Source organism: Arvicola amphibius, chromosome 6, assembly GCF_903992535.2.
Source record: "Arvicola amphibius chromosome 6, mArvAmp1.2, whole genome shotgun sequence".
Lineage (NCBI taxonomy): Eukaryota > Metazoa > Chordata > Mammalia > Rodentia > Cricetidae > Arvicola > Arvicola amphibius.
In genome coordinates this window covers 130,095,056-130,110,810 of record NC_052052.2, presented here as the reverse complement: position 1 = coordinate 130,110,810, position 15,755 = coordinate 130,095,056, and the positions used below count along the sequence as shown (strand labels likewise).

General features: G+C 48.1%; 1 protein-coding gene across 1 annotated transcript; it reads right to left on the bottom strand.

The window, feature by feature from the left end:
* Positions 1–353: 353 nt before the first annotated feature.
* Positions 354–14,659, bottom strand: Irf4 (interferon regulatory factor 4). The gene is made up of 9 exons (XM_038334713.1): positions 14,628–14,659; positions 13,182–13,429; positions 12,080–12,266; positions 11,144–11,232; positions 10,394–10,535; positions 8,730–8,837; positions 6,206–6,559; positions 2,663–2,775; positions 354–821 (listed from the first exon to the last, which is right to left on the bottom strand). Exons 2-9 carry the CDS (start codon positions 13,395–13,397, stop codon positions 681–683), a joined length of 1,350 nt encoding a protein of 449 aa, XP_038190641.1. The 5' UTR covers positions 13,398–13,429; positions 14,628–14,659; the 3' UTR covers positions 354–680.
* Positions 14,660–15,755: the final 1,096 nt, after the last annotated feature.

The window sequence follows — 15,755 nt, the reverse complement described above, 5'->3', positions numbered from 1 at the left end:
CTTTGTAGTCATTGTTAGAAAGAAGGACATTAAAAAATGCCCCATCTTATGTATCCCTGATGCTTTTTGGCTCAAGTATGTGACCACAGAGTACACCAGCTGACTGTGAGGGAAGGCCAAGGAGAAGGAACAGACAGGGTGCAGGGTCTACTTGCAGAGACGGAGTGACAGGGGCATTGTAATCTAGACTAAGGCTGAGAGTCAGGTCCCTTCATTTGGTGGCCATGATCCCCACCATTTCGGAACACATTTTTCTGTGGGTGGGCAGGGTAGCCTCCAGTTTAGACTTTACTTTCCTGAGAAATGGACTGCTTAAGTCTGCCTTCTCTAGTCAGGGATTCACACCGACAGTTTTTCCATCTTCAAGCAAAAGCCGGCCTCCACCAGGCTCAAGCTGGCATTTAAGTACATGTAAACACATCACTGATCAGATCAGGTTTCACAGTTAGAAGCCAGGGCACGGTCACCAAAATACCAGCACTTGTCAAGACCTGGATGGGAGTCACTCTTCTGGGACAAGCGCCTCTCTTGAGCAGGTAGAGCTGTTTCACATCACAGATCCCTGCTGTTGGTGTCTTCAACTGTGAACCCACTTCGTAGCTCTTCCGAAAAAAAGGGGGCGTCAATCAGCTGCCATGTCCGAGTATATACAATGAAGCAAAATCCTTGGTGTGGCTGGTTCACTCTTGAATGGAAGAATGACGAAGGGATCGGTGGTAGTCTGGAGCACTGATGTGTTCAGAGAGATCATAGCCCCTTAGGAAATGTCCACTGTTTTGTTGAGCAAAATAAAACAGTTGTCTGGCTAGCAGAGGTTCCACCTTTAATAAGACATTTTTAAAAAAGAGACATTAGTAGATGTGGAAAAACATTCTCTTAGCACCATACAGTTGAAGCATCATGAAATGACCCTCAGACTCTAAGCAAAACCCCAAGTTGTATAAGGTAGCATAGCAAAAGCATGTTCAGAGCCATTTGAAAAACCAGTTTTGTTTGCCCTTACAACACCTGGAAGACCATATCTTGGAAACAGTATTCTTGATTTTATAATTGAAGCTGAATATGGCATTTTCAAACCAATTGTCTCTTGGAATTTATTTAACTGAATGACTGGACGTTATCAGGTGATTAAATTAAAACTCAGGGTAAGTTAGGTTCATGAGTTTGACAGGGAGAGGGGTTCACCCTGAATGGCCGGATGACCATGCAGTATGTACAACTCTGAACCACAGGGAGAAAACAAACCCTTGAACAGCATTATGGCAAACAGTGGTTCACTGGCTCCGGTGGGATCTGGTTTGTTCGTGAGCATAGATCACATTCCCAATCAAAGCCAGCCTTCGCCAAGTCAGGCTGAATGATCTGCATCAACCAATCACATATGCATTAAAACTTTTGTTATTTGATATACAATGACCGATATGACTCCTCTGTAATCACCTACATGAATTAAGTCTGTAATAAGACAATCAAGAGAGTCCATGAGCGGGCGCCTGAATATGTTTTCCACCTATGGACCTTAGGGCAGCATTTTGAGGCCCTTTGCCTATAGGCCTGCCCTTGCCTTTCCTTGTGGAGCCCCACTGCACCCAAAATCCTTCAACTCAGATCGAGGTAGGGATTTTCTCACTACTTTTTAAATGCTGCTTATCAGTGCTAGGCTCACCCCCTCATTTACAAACTTTTTGTATCAACCACCAAATAGAACTGAGGAAATGCTCAAGCCCAGGATTATAGCTGCTTCTTGGATTTTATTTTGCAATCAGGAAGGGAGGCTGAGTGTTCAGCAGCAGAGCCCCACCCCCATCCCCAGCTGGGTCTGGAATCCAAGGCTTTGCCAGTGCTGGACAACTGTTTACCCCTGAGTTGTATGCCTGACTTTCAATTTTTACTAAGAAATACTCTCAGAACTAAAATCCCCTTTGCATTTGGATAGTGTGGGTATTTGGAGATGCAACATTGACTTGGTACTGGATAGGTCATAAAGGAAAATCTTCCAATTAAAAACATCAGGTATTCAGAACTGCTTTTTAGTTATTAAATGGGTGTTAAACATTGTCTAAATAAATCTGTTATCTTTTCTTCGCAAAAGATATTTACAGGCCACAGTTGCACGCATTTTAAACTGGACTGGGCGTAAGGACAGGCTGACCTACCTGGATTCTTGGGAAGACTTAGGCCTCCTCCACAGACCTCTTGTCGAACTATTAAATAACTTCCCAAAGTTCCACAGGAAAAAAGAGGTCCTAGGAACTATCTGGAGGGAACCTATGTAATATACAGCAGGCAGCTTCCCCATGGGTAAAGTTCTTCCTCTCAAGGAAGCTCTACTAGAATAGACAGCCCTTTGAAAGCCCACAAGACGCAGAGAGGTCAGAGTGCAGCTCTTGGTATCAACTGTTTAAAATTCCTCTAGAAGGGGAGATGAAGAATACTGGACACACAGAGCCTTGGGTTGAAGGCATCCACCCTGTTGCTTTGGTGGTGACAGACTTTGGCTGGAAGTTTGTCACCCTGAGCTGTGCTGCTCACTGGAGCCTGTTTCCTCCTCTGCTATTTTAAGGGCTGCGTTTATTTTCCCAGGTGAGTTGACGTTTGCCACTTCTCTAAAAGGGACCGCTCCACAATGTGTGACTCGACAGTGATGTAACTGGGAACTCACATGAGCCGTGATGAGCTTCCTCTGCCTCTGGGGGTCTGGAAACTCCTCTCCGAAGCACAGGGTCACCTGGAATCTCGGTGCTGGCCGGCCGTGGTGAGCAAACACTTGTAGCTCTGGGAACCCACAAGGGGGAAAAAAACTGCTCAGACATCTGGTAAAGTGGGCAGAATGGAAAACAAGAGCCACGTGCGATTCTGCTTTGGGGGAGCTCAAGCTCTGTTTCCCTAAGTCTAGCTCTTGGGACAGACCCCAGACACAGAACCTCATGTTCGAATTCACATATGACCTCATGCGCTCATTTCACTTGAGGAACATGACCGAAGTGTGAGAACTTGGTTCTGCAGGACTGGACTCGTGGAAATACACAAGGTGAGAGAAGGAAGTGAGGGAGGACAGAAAAGACAAAGAAAAGTAGCCTTGTTGAAGCAAACAAATAGCACAGGCAAAGGAGACATTTCAACTTCAAAAGGCAAAACATTCTGGTGGCCTGAGGTTATTTTTAACCACTGCGGCCCTACCCGTGGCGGCCACGTGGTGTTTGGGCACCAAGGGCATCTGTCTCCCACACCAGCTGTTGGCAGTAGTGTCCCACAGGGTACTATGTCTAAAACTCCAAACCATGTCCTGAGTAGACTTCAGTCTCACTTTGGGGACAGAATGATGACGTGAGAATGATGGGTGAGGGAGGGGGCGGGGGTTGATAAACCCCTCTGACTAGGATGTGCCTGCTGAGGCTATTCCTACTTGAGAGACATGAAACAGACAAGAAGATTGTTGAAAAGAAACCTCTCCCTGGCTGGGGGCATTGCCGCTGGCCGAGCATTTGCCTTACGTGTGCAAGGCCCTGGGTTCCACCCCTAGCACTGCTACAAAGAACAAAAAGAAAGCCGCATTCAATCACTGACATCAACCCTTACTCTTCCTCCTGGCGCTGGGTTCCCAGGTCTTGTCTACATAAAACTGACATAAAGGAGCTGCCCCTGCAGAGCAGCCCTGAAGACTCTGCCCTTATCTGATATGAATGCTCAACCCTGTAGCGTATAGGGACTGTCCCTACTAGGGTGCAAATCCTGAATGGGTAGATATCAAAGATTTCCACTGCTCTCTGCAACTGAAGAGCTTCTAGAAGCTCACAGAACCGACTTCCTGCTTCTCTTTCTTCTTCCAGAATTCAAATCAAACCCAAATGGTTCAGTCACAATGTGTAAAGTGCATAGCCCTGAGCCTGGGAGGACACCCACACCACAGGGTAGTCAGAGGAGCAAGTGAGGACAAGTCTCTGAGAAAGCCCACCTCAGCCCGCTAACTCGTGAACACTGGCGGGAACCCCTAGGTGCAGAGGCTGTTCTGCTGCTTGGGGACTGTGGAGGCTGTGGATGCCAAAAGAACAAGTCCCACTACAGAAGGGGGAAACAGAAATGAACAGCTCTTGCTTATGGTAACTCTAAGTCCGAGAAAGTGAATTTCCAGCCAGCAGTGTTCTTTCCACTGTGGCACCAGCCTCCTTCCTGGATCCCCAGCAGAAAAAAAAAAATCAAGGCTTGTGTACTTCCCAACCCCGCTCTGGCAAATGTCATTGTTCAGGGAATTGGTGGTAATCTTCCGAGGGGGGGGGGGGGGACGCATGAGGACTTCCAGATCCCAGTGCAAGCATAGTATATGCAGATGACCATCCCAAGAAGTTGCTCTTCTTTGCCTTAGACTACAAACGTTAGAACTCAACTCAAAGGAGGCAAAACAGTCTTGCCAAGTTCCGAGGGTCTTCCCTATGTAGCTGCCTTGGAGCCTGAGATGGTTCCCTTTTAGTGCCTCAACTCTTAGAAAACGATATTTATCAAGGAACATGCTTTGCTTTGGGAAATAAAAGAGTCTTTGGATGAAGCTAAGCAAATACTGGCCACTGAAGCTCAAAAGACCGAGGAAACACCACTAGCACCAAGAACGCTGGTACTTGTAAGTGAATGGGAGGAAGAAGCACAAGGAAGTTTCAGTTGTCTTCCCTGTGTACACATCCAAGGTAGAGTGAATCAGTGTTGGAGAGCTAGCTGGCCTCCCACATGACAACAGCACCAGTTAGAGCATCTCAGATAAAGAGTTATCCTGTGTGCCCACCAATTAATACACAGATAAAGAAAATGCCATGGAATATAGATAACAACAGAATATTACTAAGCCCTTATAAAGAAGGGGGGCCTGCAAGCTGTAACAACACAGAGGAGCCTGGAGAACATCACACTAAGTGAAATTAGCTATGCATTCAAAGACAAATACTGTGCGACACCCCCATGTGAACTCTCATATAGTTGAACTCATAAAAGTAGCATTGGATGGTGGTCACCCAAAGTGGGGAGTGGTAAGGAAGCTATGGGTCAAAGAATATAGGCTCTCACTAAGACAAGAATTTACTGAACGCAAGCTCCACAATGGTATATCCTCATGACTATAATAATGGACCACATGCTTGACAATAGCCGAGAGATTTCAAGTAGTGTTCTTGCCAAAATAAAAAAAAAGATAGGCATGCAAGATGATACACATGCTAACTAGTGTGGTTTACACAGTGTACATGCATTCTAAGCTACCCTGCTATGCACGGATGAAAGGAGCAAAACCAGTTCAGGTTCAAGGAATGGAAAGCACAGGAAAACTCAGAGGTGTGGGTTGTATGGGAAGGGCTTCAGGAAAAAGCAAGCTCAAGATATGATGGGGAGACTGGCAGCAACCAGCAGAGCAGCCTACTCCTCCAAAGACATCCTGTGCCAGACAGTTAGGGAAACCCTCTGGATGGCACCCCACAGTGGCGTAGAGAATGACTTCATAGAAGCCAGCTTGGGGCTAACTTAACTAAACAAAAGCAAAATGCAAACAATAAGAAATATGGTCCTGGAAAATATGTCTAGAAGCCTTCATGTGCCAGAGATAAGGCCAAGCTTTCTCAGCATCTCCCCCCTGCTGAAGCTGGTCCTCTCTGCCTTGGTCCCACCTGCAGTGTGGCACTTTGGTAAGGGTGACACATCTCCTGATCAAGAATGTTAACAATGAGCTTCTGACCATCTTCATTTTTCTAGGAACCCCTAAGAAGCTGTAGTGTTAACAGATAAACTTGCGGAGAGCATAGAGCTGGTACAGTGGACCCTTGCTGGTGGAGAGGCACGAGCTGCCAAAAACCCACATTTTACTTCATTAGCCAGGTGTGATGGTGCACATATATAATCCCAAGGCACCTCCAGTTCTAGGCCAACCTGAGCTACATAGCTCTTGCCTCAAAAGAAAGACTGATGATGATAATAATGGTAACTTAAGGTATCACCCTGCACCATAGTCTCTCCTGGCCAAGTTATAGGGACCCTCTTCCTGGCTCTCTGATAATAAGGGGAGCATACAACAGACAAATGTAAGACATGAGTCAAACAGAAACCGTATTCCTGGGTGAGCTCACTGATCTCAGGAGGAAGACCCCTGCCTGGGCAGACTCCATCATTTGGGACCTTCCTGGCCAGCACCCATTACCACCTCCATCAAACAGGTTGTGAGGTATATTACCTGATAGGAACTGCTGCGTGTCAAAGAGCTTGCAAGTCTGGTCTCTTTCTAGTTTGTTGGGCCGATCGCTGCACAATGCCAGGGGCCCATCCCAGTAGATCCTGCTCTGGCAGAGTCTTTTGGCATAGAGCCCATCTGGGGCCATCCAGAGGACCAGTCCCCTCTCCAGGTGGCTCAACAACTTTTCGATGTTCTTCCTCTGCCCACTGTCCTCTGGGTAGGGGAACAGGACCTGATCCAGGTTGCTGGCATCATAGGTATGTCCGTGGGAGATCCGACAGCCTTCGGGGCTGGATGTGGTCAGCTCCTTCACTAGGATATCCCGGTAATAGAGGCAGATATGCAGCCGGCAGTCTGTGAAGAGAACTCTGGAGTCAGTGTTGATGGACCTGGGACGGGTACCACAATGCTCAGAGGCCCAAAGACTCAACGACAACACTGATTGATATGTGGTACATATCAGTACAGTAGGTGGAACACTAGTGTGTCAAGATGCTCCATGAACAAGCAGGAGGTTGCAGGGCCAAGGAAGTCTGGGAGATGTGAGCTGCCCTTGTCCTCTGCAGATTCCTGGACCACAAGAAACTGGAAGGACACTTATTTCTCTAACATGACCATTTTCAAAGGTTGATATGGTCATTTACTCATCTTGGGGAGGGGTGTATTGCTTGCATTTCCAGCCCATTTTTACTAGACAGCACCTCTATGAGGGTTGGTTGGATGATGATGTTAGCAGGGATGGCATTTTGTCTAAAATAGGAAGTAACACCACTGAATAGGAAGTCATTTCACAGCCAAATCCATTTTAATTTTGAAGCTGACTCCTAAGATTCATTTCACTAGTAAAAACTACAGAAACATCTCAGAAGACAAGCCAAATGTGTTTGACAGCTCTGAAACTTCCCTAACGTATCACCATGATGTCATCTAAGTAAAAACAAAACAACAACCAACCAACAAACAAACTCTCATGTAGATATGTTGGAAGTAAGCAATGAAATTGCGATTTCTGGGCTATGAAAAATGATACCTTTATTTCCTTATTTTAAGTCAATTTTCTTTGGGTGGGAAAAAGGAATTGACGAGAAAATGCTCTACGAGCCAAAAATTAATGTTAAATCTTCTAAAATCCCTCTAAACTTTGTGTTCAACTTTGAAAAGAACCCAACAACTATATTTTCAATAGCTTTAAGACATTATTGACAAATGATTTTATTGTTTCAGAAACCGCTTTAGAACACCACCCACAGTCTTAAAGGGCAAGCTGGGTGTGTAAAGGGCTCCCCAGGCAGAGAAAGATACCTGTTGTGGTGGTTGGAGCCTAAACAATGCCTGGAAAGAATGGCTTTCTGAAAAGTGCACTCCGGGTTGATAATTAATTATGTAAACCAGAAAAAGAAACCCACAAAACCCTTGTATTCTTCAATGGCAGATTCTGAGACAGCCCACATCATGGCGTCTCTTATTTCTGCTGCTATAAAGAGCAAGTCAGGCAATGAACCCAAAGAGAGGGGGCGTTGGCCATCTGAGGTGACTGGCAGGGCAGGTTTCATTTCATTTAATGTCACCAGAGTCACCAGATTGCAGAGCTATAAACAGATATTTATTTCCTACTCTTGGAGCACCCATACAAGTCTTAGGTGTTCCTGAAGAGGGTCTGGGGCTTTCTAAACTCCGTGGCAAGCCCTAATGCTCACAACTGTCCCTCTGCCGTTCTTAAGTGGCTCACAAAGTCTCCCTGAGCATCAGAATTGAAAGAAAGTAGGAGTCAAGACTTATTCCTCTCTCGTGAGCAAGGGAAGTGCCTAAAAATGTTACAATTTAGTTGATATTTTCAATCACAGACTTTTAAGGCAGCCATAGGCATGGTGAGAATTCTAATGTGCAAACTATTTTTAATATCCGCCCATTTGAAAACATACAAAAAATCATCTAAAGATTAAATGGACATAGGCTGCATATTTCAATTGTGTTGGGGCCCCCTTAAAACAGGTCAGCATCTCTAAGCTCAGCCTTAATTAGTAGCAGAACTTTAAAATCAGATCAAATCCATGCATGATCAGAATTTCTGTCGAAGCTGCAAGGGAGACAGAGCAATATCGTCCTTTGGGGGGCATAAGAACTTCTCAAAGACCAGGGTGCAGAACCAGCATTTGGAAGCTGCTCAGCACCACCTGTTTGTGGCCAACCCTGAAAGGACAAACAGCATTTGGAAATGAAAAGCCTTATGCCTATGAAGACTCTCTGCTCTGTGATGTTGGCTGGAGGAGGAGCCTGGCTACACATTCCTGGAAAGTGCAGGTAATGGAGAGGTTAAGGACTTCATCCAAATAGTGTTTGGCTAGTTGGTACTCCTGCAGAGATTTCTAATAGTGTTCTTTAGTCTCTGTGATATTTGCAGATCCTGGGTCAATGTCTACTCCAGGCCCCAGGGACGGCAAGGTAAGAATCTAAATCCTCACCCAACCTACCCGGAGGAGAGATGCCACCTCCCTGAGAGCCTTAAAGGAAGTGCTACACTCACCTGAGAGCGCCAAGGCTTCAGCAGACCTTATGCTTGGCTCTATGGGGATTCCAGGAGCCTGGGACTCAGGTGGGGCACAAGCATAAAAGGTTCCTGTCACCTGGCAACCTGTGTTTGCAAATAAAAATCAGTTGATGTCTAAGCAGAAAGTCCAAGTACAGGGGGGCTCTTGAGTTGGGAGGAGCCACGCCCTGTCACCTTCCAACCCAAGCTTGAGAGGCTCCCAACACCCACTGCCAGCAGAGCTCGTGATTATGAGGCAAAGGGCAAAGTCCAAGTTCAGTGGGGAAAATGCAGGGTGATGGAGGAAGGAATTAGAGCCCAGCCCTGGTGGAAATGTGGAGCTCTCTCCATATCCCATCAGCAGGACCCTGGGGCCCGGAAGGAGAGGGATTTGCACCAGCCCACACCTCACGTTTCCAGCGGGGCTAGAGTTCAGATTTAGATAAAAGCTGGCTAAAACCTTCACAAATTATTCAGTCATCATTTAGACTGCTTGCTGTTTGTAAGTTTTGGGGAAAACTGAACCATGTTCCCTGGCAGCCCAGGAGTTATGCCACACTAAACCAAGACTAGTCTAAGCAAGGATGGAGTGCAGGTGCTAGGGGGTGGGGGCGGTGAAACTGTGACAAGGAAATCATTCCCAGAATAATCTAAAAGGACTACAAGTGTGGTCAAGACTTCTATTTAAATAATAAACTTGAAAGTCCTAAAAGCTTGGTTGAAGCCCAACCTGGTGGTACAGGCATGCGATCCCAGCTACCTGGGTAATTTAGCAAGACTCTCCCTTAACATACACAGTTAAAAAGCTCAGTGGTCTGGCCTAAATAAATACCAAATGATCAAAGCTCTGCTCAACAGAGTTTGTGGAATTTTCTGTGTCCGGCTGATTGGTGGTTTGTTTGTTTGTTGTTTGTTTGTTTTCTGTGGGAGTTCATCTAGCATCTGGGGATCCTGCGGGTCTTCTGGAGCTTGACCCTTGTTTGTAGAGAAGTTTTGTAGATTACTTGTGCTGTATTCCTCCCTTAGTACTAAGAACGGCTACTAATGACTCACTACTGTTCAAGGGACATGAACTAACAATGATCTCCTGAAGTCCCTGGAGAGGCGGGCTGGACACAGTTTGTAGTATGATCCCTTACAGAAGAGTTGAAAGAAACAGACTAGGGAGATAGTATGGCTCTCTATCAGTAATAAGGGACAATTCAGAGGGAAGGCTGACAAAAATCTGACCCTCTGTCCTAATATGACAAAGAAAACATGATGTTATGGAGAGTTAAGAACATTTTAACCAAACAATTGAAACAAAAAAAAAAAATAGACAAGTTTTATAATTGACACTGGGCACTTGTAGACATCCATGATTTTTTTTTTCTATTTATTAAAAGGGGGCATTTTTCAGCTGCTTGAAATGATTTCTGGGATCTTTTAATTAAGTTCTCACACAGAGTGATACTTCTCATGGCTCTCAGGACTTCAACATCTTACAGGACAAGACAAGAGCCCGCTCCACAGCCCCCACCCTCCCCAGTCTTCATGTGATGTCGCTCAGCATCTCTGTGGAAAGGGACAGCCCTATGGTGCTAGCCAGGAAGGTCACCTAGGGGTGCCCACACCCCGAGCCCAGGTTGTTCTTCTGTCTTCTTCCCTGGCATATTCCTTACCATTTTCACAAGATGGACCTTGCCAGTGGTGGCTGCGGGGACCGAACGTTACGGGACACTGATACGGGATTTCTGGGTGTGGCTGATCAGGAGCATAATCCCTCCAGGTTCTGTCATGAGGTGGCATCATGTAATTATGAACCTGCTGACAGAGCACAGGCATTGCTAAGAGGAAAACACCTTTTTTTGGCCAGCAGCTAACTCATCTTGTCCCAAAAGTGGTTTGCACTGTCTGTCACAGTAGGTAAGAAACAGCCATAGAGGGTCTAGGAACACAATGGGGACATTGTGTTAATCTATGATTTTTGTAAAGTTTCATCATATGGCCGAGCATGGCACCAAAAATGCTGCAGCGTAGTCTGCCCTTTGTAAGCCACCAAAGAGAATAAAACAGTACTGTAATTCACGTCAGCGAAGCCTAGAGAAGTCAGCTGCCCTGTGGTTTCACATGACAAAGTCCTACTTCCAAATTCCTTGACTTCCACAAAAGGTCTCATTCCCAGAAGACTGGCCATCAGTAGAGAAGCACATCTCAATAGGTGGGACCCATCAGACTCCCCAACTTAACCACCAGGGAGAGTGACACCATGTTGAAACCGAAACATCCTCTCTGGCCAGGGGTTTGTTCGCGTTTGTCCTAGCCACAGCAAACAGCAAGTCCTACTGTTTTCATTTGTGTTTTCCCCTCTCGGTGGAGCCAGCCCGAAGACTCAGCCTAGCCTCCCACAAGCCCAACAGTTCTTCACATACCTGGGCTGGCAGTGAGCCATAAGGCGCTGTCATGGGGTATGGGTGGCCCATGGCCATCTGTGTGTCTTCCAAAGTGAGCTGTTTCGCTCCTGCGTGTTTGGGGAAGAAGAAGAAACAGCACTGAAAGAAGGAACTGACTTAGCTGAACAGCAAATCTTAGAAAAATACCTGAGCATTTAGTTCTTAGAATGCATAGCCATATTAACCAATCAGGTATTCTTTTTTTAAAAAATTTTTTTCAAGCAATTCCCTCCCGCTATTATTTGTCTGTGCCGTTAGACTGTTTAAACAAGCTTTGACTTGTGCGTGACAGCCAGAAAAAGAAACACCACGCAGGGCTCGCTCTGTGATCCACCGAGTGGTTTCTGGCAGTGAGATGGTGCCTAGCTGAGGCATCTTGCGTGATTGGAACAAACACATATTCCTGGGCTCCAATCTAGATACCCCAGTTGGAATCTTTGAAAGAAGAAAACGAAGATCTGAATCTTCATAAGTACCCCAGCAGGCCATAGAAACTTCGGCATTCTTATTACAATAAGTGTGAATATTTATGGGGTGTGCAGTGTGCTTTCCCCTCTAAAAATGCTTAATTATTAGAGGATTTTAGGTAAGTACAACTTTAGTGGATCTTGCAGTTTTTGTTTGGAGATTTGGTTCACATCCTAATTGAATGGCGTAATCGGAACCCTTTAACGCCTGCATGGGCATACCCACGCCCCCACCGGGCTTAAAGTCTGAGGCGTAATCTTAAACTAATACCACAGGGTTTTCACTCATAACCCAGAAAGAGCGTGGGCAAAGAAGCTGCTGGGATTGGCCATGGGGCAGGAGGTAGCAATCTACAAAACAGAAGTAGAAAGTGGCCCGAGTAGGAATTGGGTTCTGTGAGTGTCACGCTGCCTCTATCCTGAGATCTATATCGGGGGAATCCCCTACCTTTTTTGGCTCCTTCAGGAACAATCCTGTACACCTTGTACGGGTCGGAAATATCCAGCTGGCTCCTCTCTACCAATTCCTCAAAGTCATTGCTCTTGTTCAGAGCACATCGTAATCTTGTCTTCCAAGTAGGAGGATCTGGCTTGTCAATACCTTCCCGGAATTTTCCTTTAAATAGCGCCCAGGCCTAAGAGTGAAGAGAAGCAAAAGTCAAAGCTCAAGTCATCACAAGGAATTTACAAATTGTATTTCTGAAAGGAAAATAGGGGTTTCAGCTTGGCTGCTGCCCGAAACATGGAACATGATACGGGATCCGCTAAGGTAAGAACTTCTCACCCAGGAAACCCCTGTGGTGAGATAAGGAGACCCCGTAGTGTGGACTGTACGTGCCCAGTGCCCGCATCAAGTGTGGACAAGACTAAGGCTTGCAGAGCTGCGGAGGGGCAGGCCCCAGAGAGGACATCTACGAAGTCACACTGAGGTACTTTGAACAAATTCCCGCAGGAAGTCCCCTTCCCCTACCCTGCTGCCAGGTGGAGGCTGGGGGCTTCACAGTTCATTGAGCCAACTCTCTGGGGACCTTACTCACATGCGTGTGTGTGGGGGGGTGTCCCAGAGGAACAGTTGGAATAGACAAAGCCACCCAAAGAGCAGAAACAGATGGAAGCTTCCAGAACTAAAGCCAGACTACAGAGGAGCCCAACCAAAGAAACAAAACCCGGAGAAATTCAGAAAAGTAGAAAAATAGAGACAGGGTAGTCCAGAGTGGTCCTAGTAGTCGGCGGTGACAGTGGCAGGAAACAGCCTAAGGGACTGTGCAACAGGAGCCCCAGCCTCAGGCACCCCTGCGCCCCGGGGATGCTCAAGTAAGAATGGGGACCTGGTTTTCCGATGGTGTAATCACCAGAGAGATTAGAGCCTCTTTCCCTTCTCCCGGGGCTTCTGCCAAGCAGGACCCCAAGTTTGACGCTCAGGCCTCTGCCTCGCAGGGCCCACCCGACCTCCCGGTCCCTTGCTCTGGAGGTACAGAGAGTCCAGAGCTGTCTGACTTTCCTCTCTTCCCCCACTCTCTCCCGCCCTAGGATCCCCGATTGCCGGTAACCTTGAAGAGGGCGGCGTCCTCTTCGCGGTTGTAGTCCTGCTTGCCCGCGTGCTTCCACGGGATGCGGAAGACGCTCTTCTCCTCGTTCTCCCACACCAGCCCGGGGTACTTGCCGCTGTCGATCTGGTCGATCAGCCACTGGCGGAGTTTCCCGTTGCCGCAGCTCACCGCGTTCATGCCGAACTCTGCGCCCCGGCTGCCCGCCTCCAGGTTCATGCCGCGTGTCAATCTCCTTCCGAGCTCGCGCACTGCCGGGAGACAAACTTGCCTGCAGCCACCTCGCATCTCTCTCGGGGTGCCCTGACCCAAACTCTTGCAGTGACCACGAGGCCCCGGAGTTCCTAAAGCTGCGAGGTGTTCGCGTGCAGTGCCAATTTCGCCAGAGTCACCCAAGAGAAGGTACTTTGGCGAAGGTGTGGAGAGCATCCCTTGGCGCGCACCACCTCGCCCCATCTTGCACTCACTGTTCACTATTTTAATGCGCTCCCCATCGCAAGCTCCTAGAGACACAACTCTCTGAACACTCCAAGTCTTGTGCCATTCTGGGCGCCCCCGTTTGCTTACTCGCTCCTCTTTGCCGGCTCCTTTCACCCCACTTTTCCCTCACTCTGTTTCTACTCTCGCCCCCCTCCTGGGGTTAGGTTGCTCCAGACGAAAAGGACCTGACACGTGGACTAGCCCTTGTCCAGGTCCTGTGCCCATGGTAGATGTGGAGCACCTAGCTCTCCTCTCCCTCGACTTTTTTCTTCTTTTCTTTGACACCCTCACTTTGTCCCCGGGATAACGCCAGGCCTACCTACCCAGCCAGAGACGGTTACGTGGGCCCTGGAAGCAACAAGTGGAAGCCTGGGTTTGGGGTGAGCGGCGCAGCCAAAAAGCGGGAGATTCCAGCCTGCAGAGGGTCGGTGCGACCCCAGGCGGGGGTGAAGGCGAATCTGGCAATACTGGGTGCTGCGGACAGCAACACCAGCTCCCCTGCGCGGGAAGCGAAGGAGGGCGTGGGGGAAGGGGTTCTGAGCGCCCCAAGTTTAGAGCTCCTAGTTCTCCTTGGCCATCTAGCCTAGGAATCTCTCTGGAGCCCTTAATGAGTTTGGGTCCTTATGAATCAGGTTTGGGAAAGGAGTTTCCGACGGAAACAGACAGGGTCAGTGGCTGTCCCACTGCGGGCAAGCTGCCGCCAGTGTGTGCTCCTTTGATGGTAAGACAGTCCCGTTAGCTCGTCCCTCCCAGCCCGTGTGGATGTTCTGGAACGCCCGTCCAAGTAGCCTCACACAGAACCCACAGTGCACACGTCCAGGGTCAACGCAGACTGGGGGAGCCGGTGGGATCCCTATCTCGCCACGTTCCTTCAGGGATTGGGCTCAGGGATGAAAGCTGAGCATTTCTTTCCCGCCCTGTCCTGTCACCAGCATCATACTCCTCCTTCTGCCCGACTCCAGGCCTTACCTCACCCGCACTCTGAGCTGAGGGCAGCAAAGGGTCCCAAGTTCAAGTGGTGAAACTCGGAAAGCGAGGTGAGAAAGAGGAACTTTATAGAGCTCGGGGGCGGGGCTCTGAGCTGGGCGGGGCGGGGCGGCTCCGCCCGCGAAGGCGTGACTCGCCTAGACAGGGCCAGCCCTCCATCCCTGCCGCGTGCCAGGCCAAAGGAGGGTATCCGGCTGGGACAGGAGCTTCGGATTGTAGCCCACAGGGTCAGGGGCTGTCCCACTGCGGACAATCTCTGACTTTCTCCAGTCCCTCCAGGGGAGGGGTCTTGGGACTCTGACACACTCGGAAATCCTCAGTCCAATGGGACAGTCACTCTGGCCCGTTCCAGTGGAGGACAAAGCTCAAGAAGGAAATCTCCGCTAGATACTAGAACCTGCACGGAGACGAGCTGCTAACTAGTAACCGCTCATCTTTACCGGCAGGACCAGGGCGGGAAGCGGTGGAGGGGCTGGAGTCTAGGGAACTTGGTTCTCACAGCACGTGACAGAAGAGATAGATTGAGAGGCGGGGAGCATCCTTGGCACGGACAACGGAAAGCCCTGTCTCTCCGCAGTGTTTAGAGAACATCAGGCTCACTAAAAAGAAAATAGAGAGAGGAGTCCATAAGTCCTGGTCCAAATACGGTGTCTGAAACGCTTACACACTTTGGGTGTATGAAACCGATGAATTGAGATGACTCAGACAACACACAGCCCCCAAAGTTTCAATTATGGCAAACATAAAAGAGATGGGGATCCCTAAGTATTCAGGTAGTTAGTACTTCCGGATGTCAATTCACGTTAAAATGATAATTTTAACCTCAGCCTCCCAAGAGGCAGTTACCAGTTACCGGTGGGGTACGAGTGCCCCAAACAGGAAAGCTCAGTGGACTAAGGAGTTTACTTCATTGACCGCGTTGTCAATGAAGTCAACTCCAAATTTAATTCCCGGAGTTTTCACCACTGGCTTCCTCCAGCCAACCTTGGACGTCTGCAATATGTTTGTTTACTTGCTATTTTCAGGTAAGTAGCCAGATCGCCAGTTTCTGTATGATTTTAGATCACAGCCACCACAGGTCAGTTTGGAACATTTGCGAAGCTTCTCATT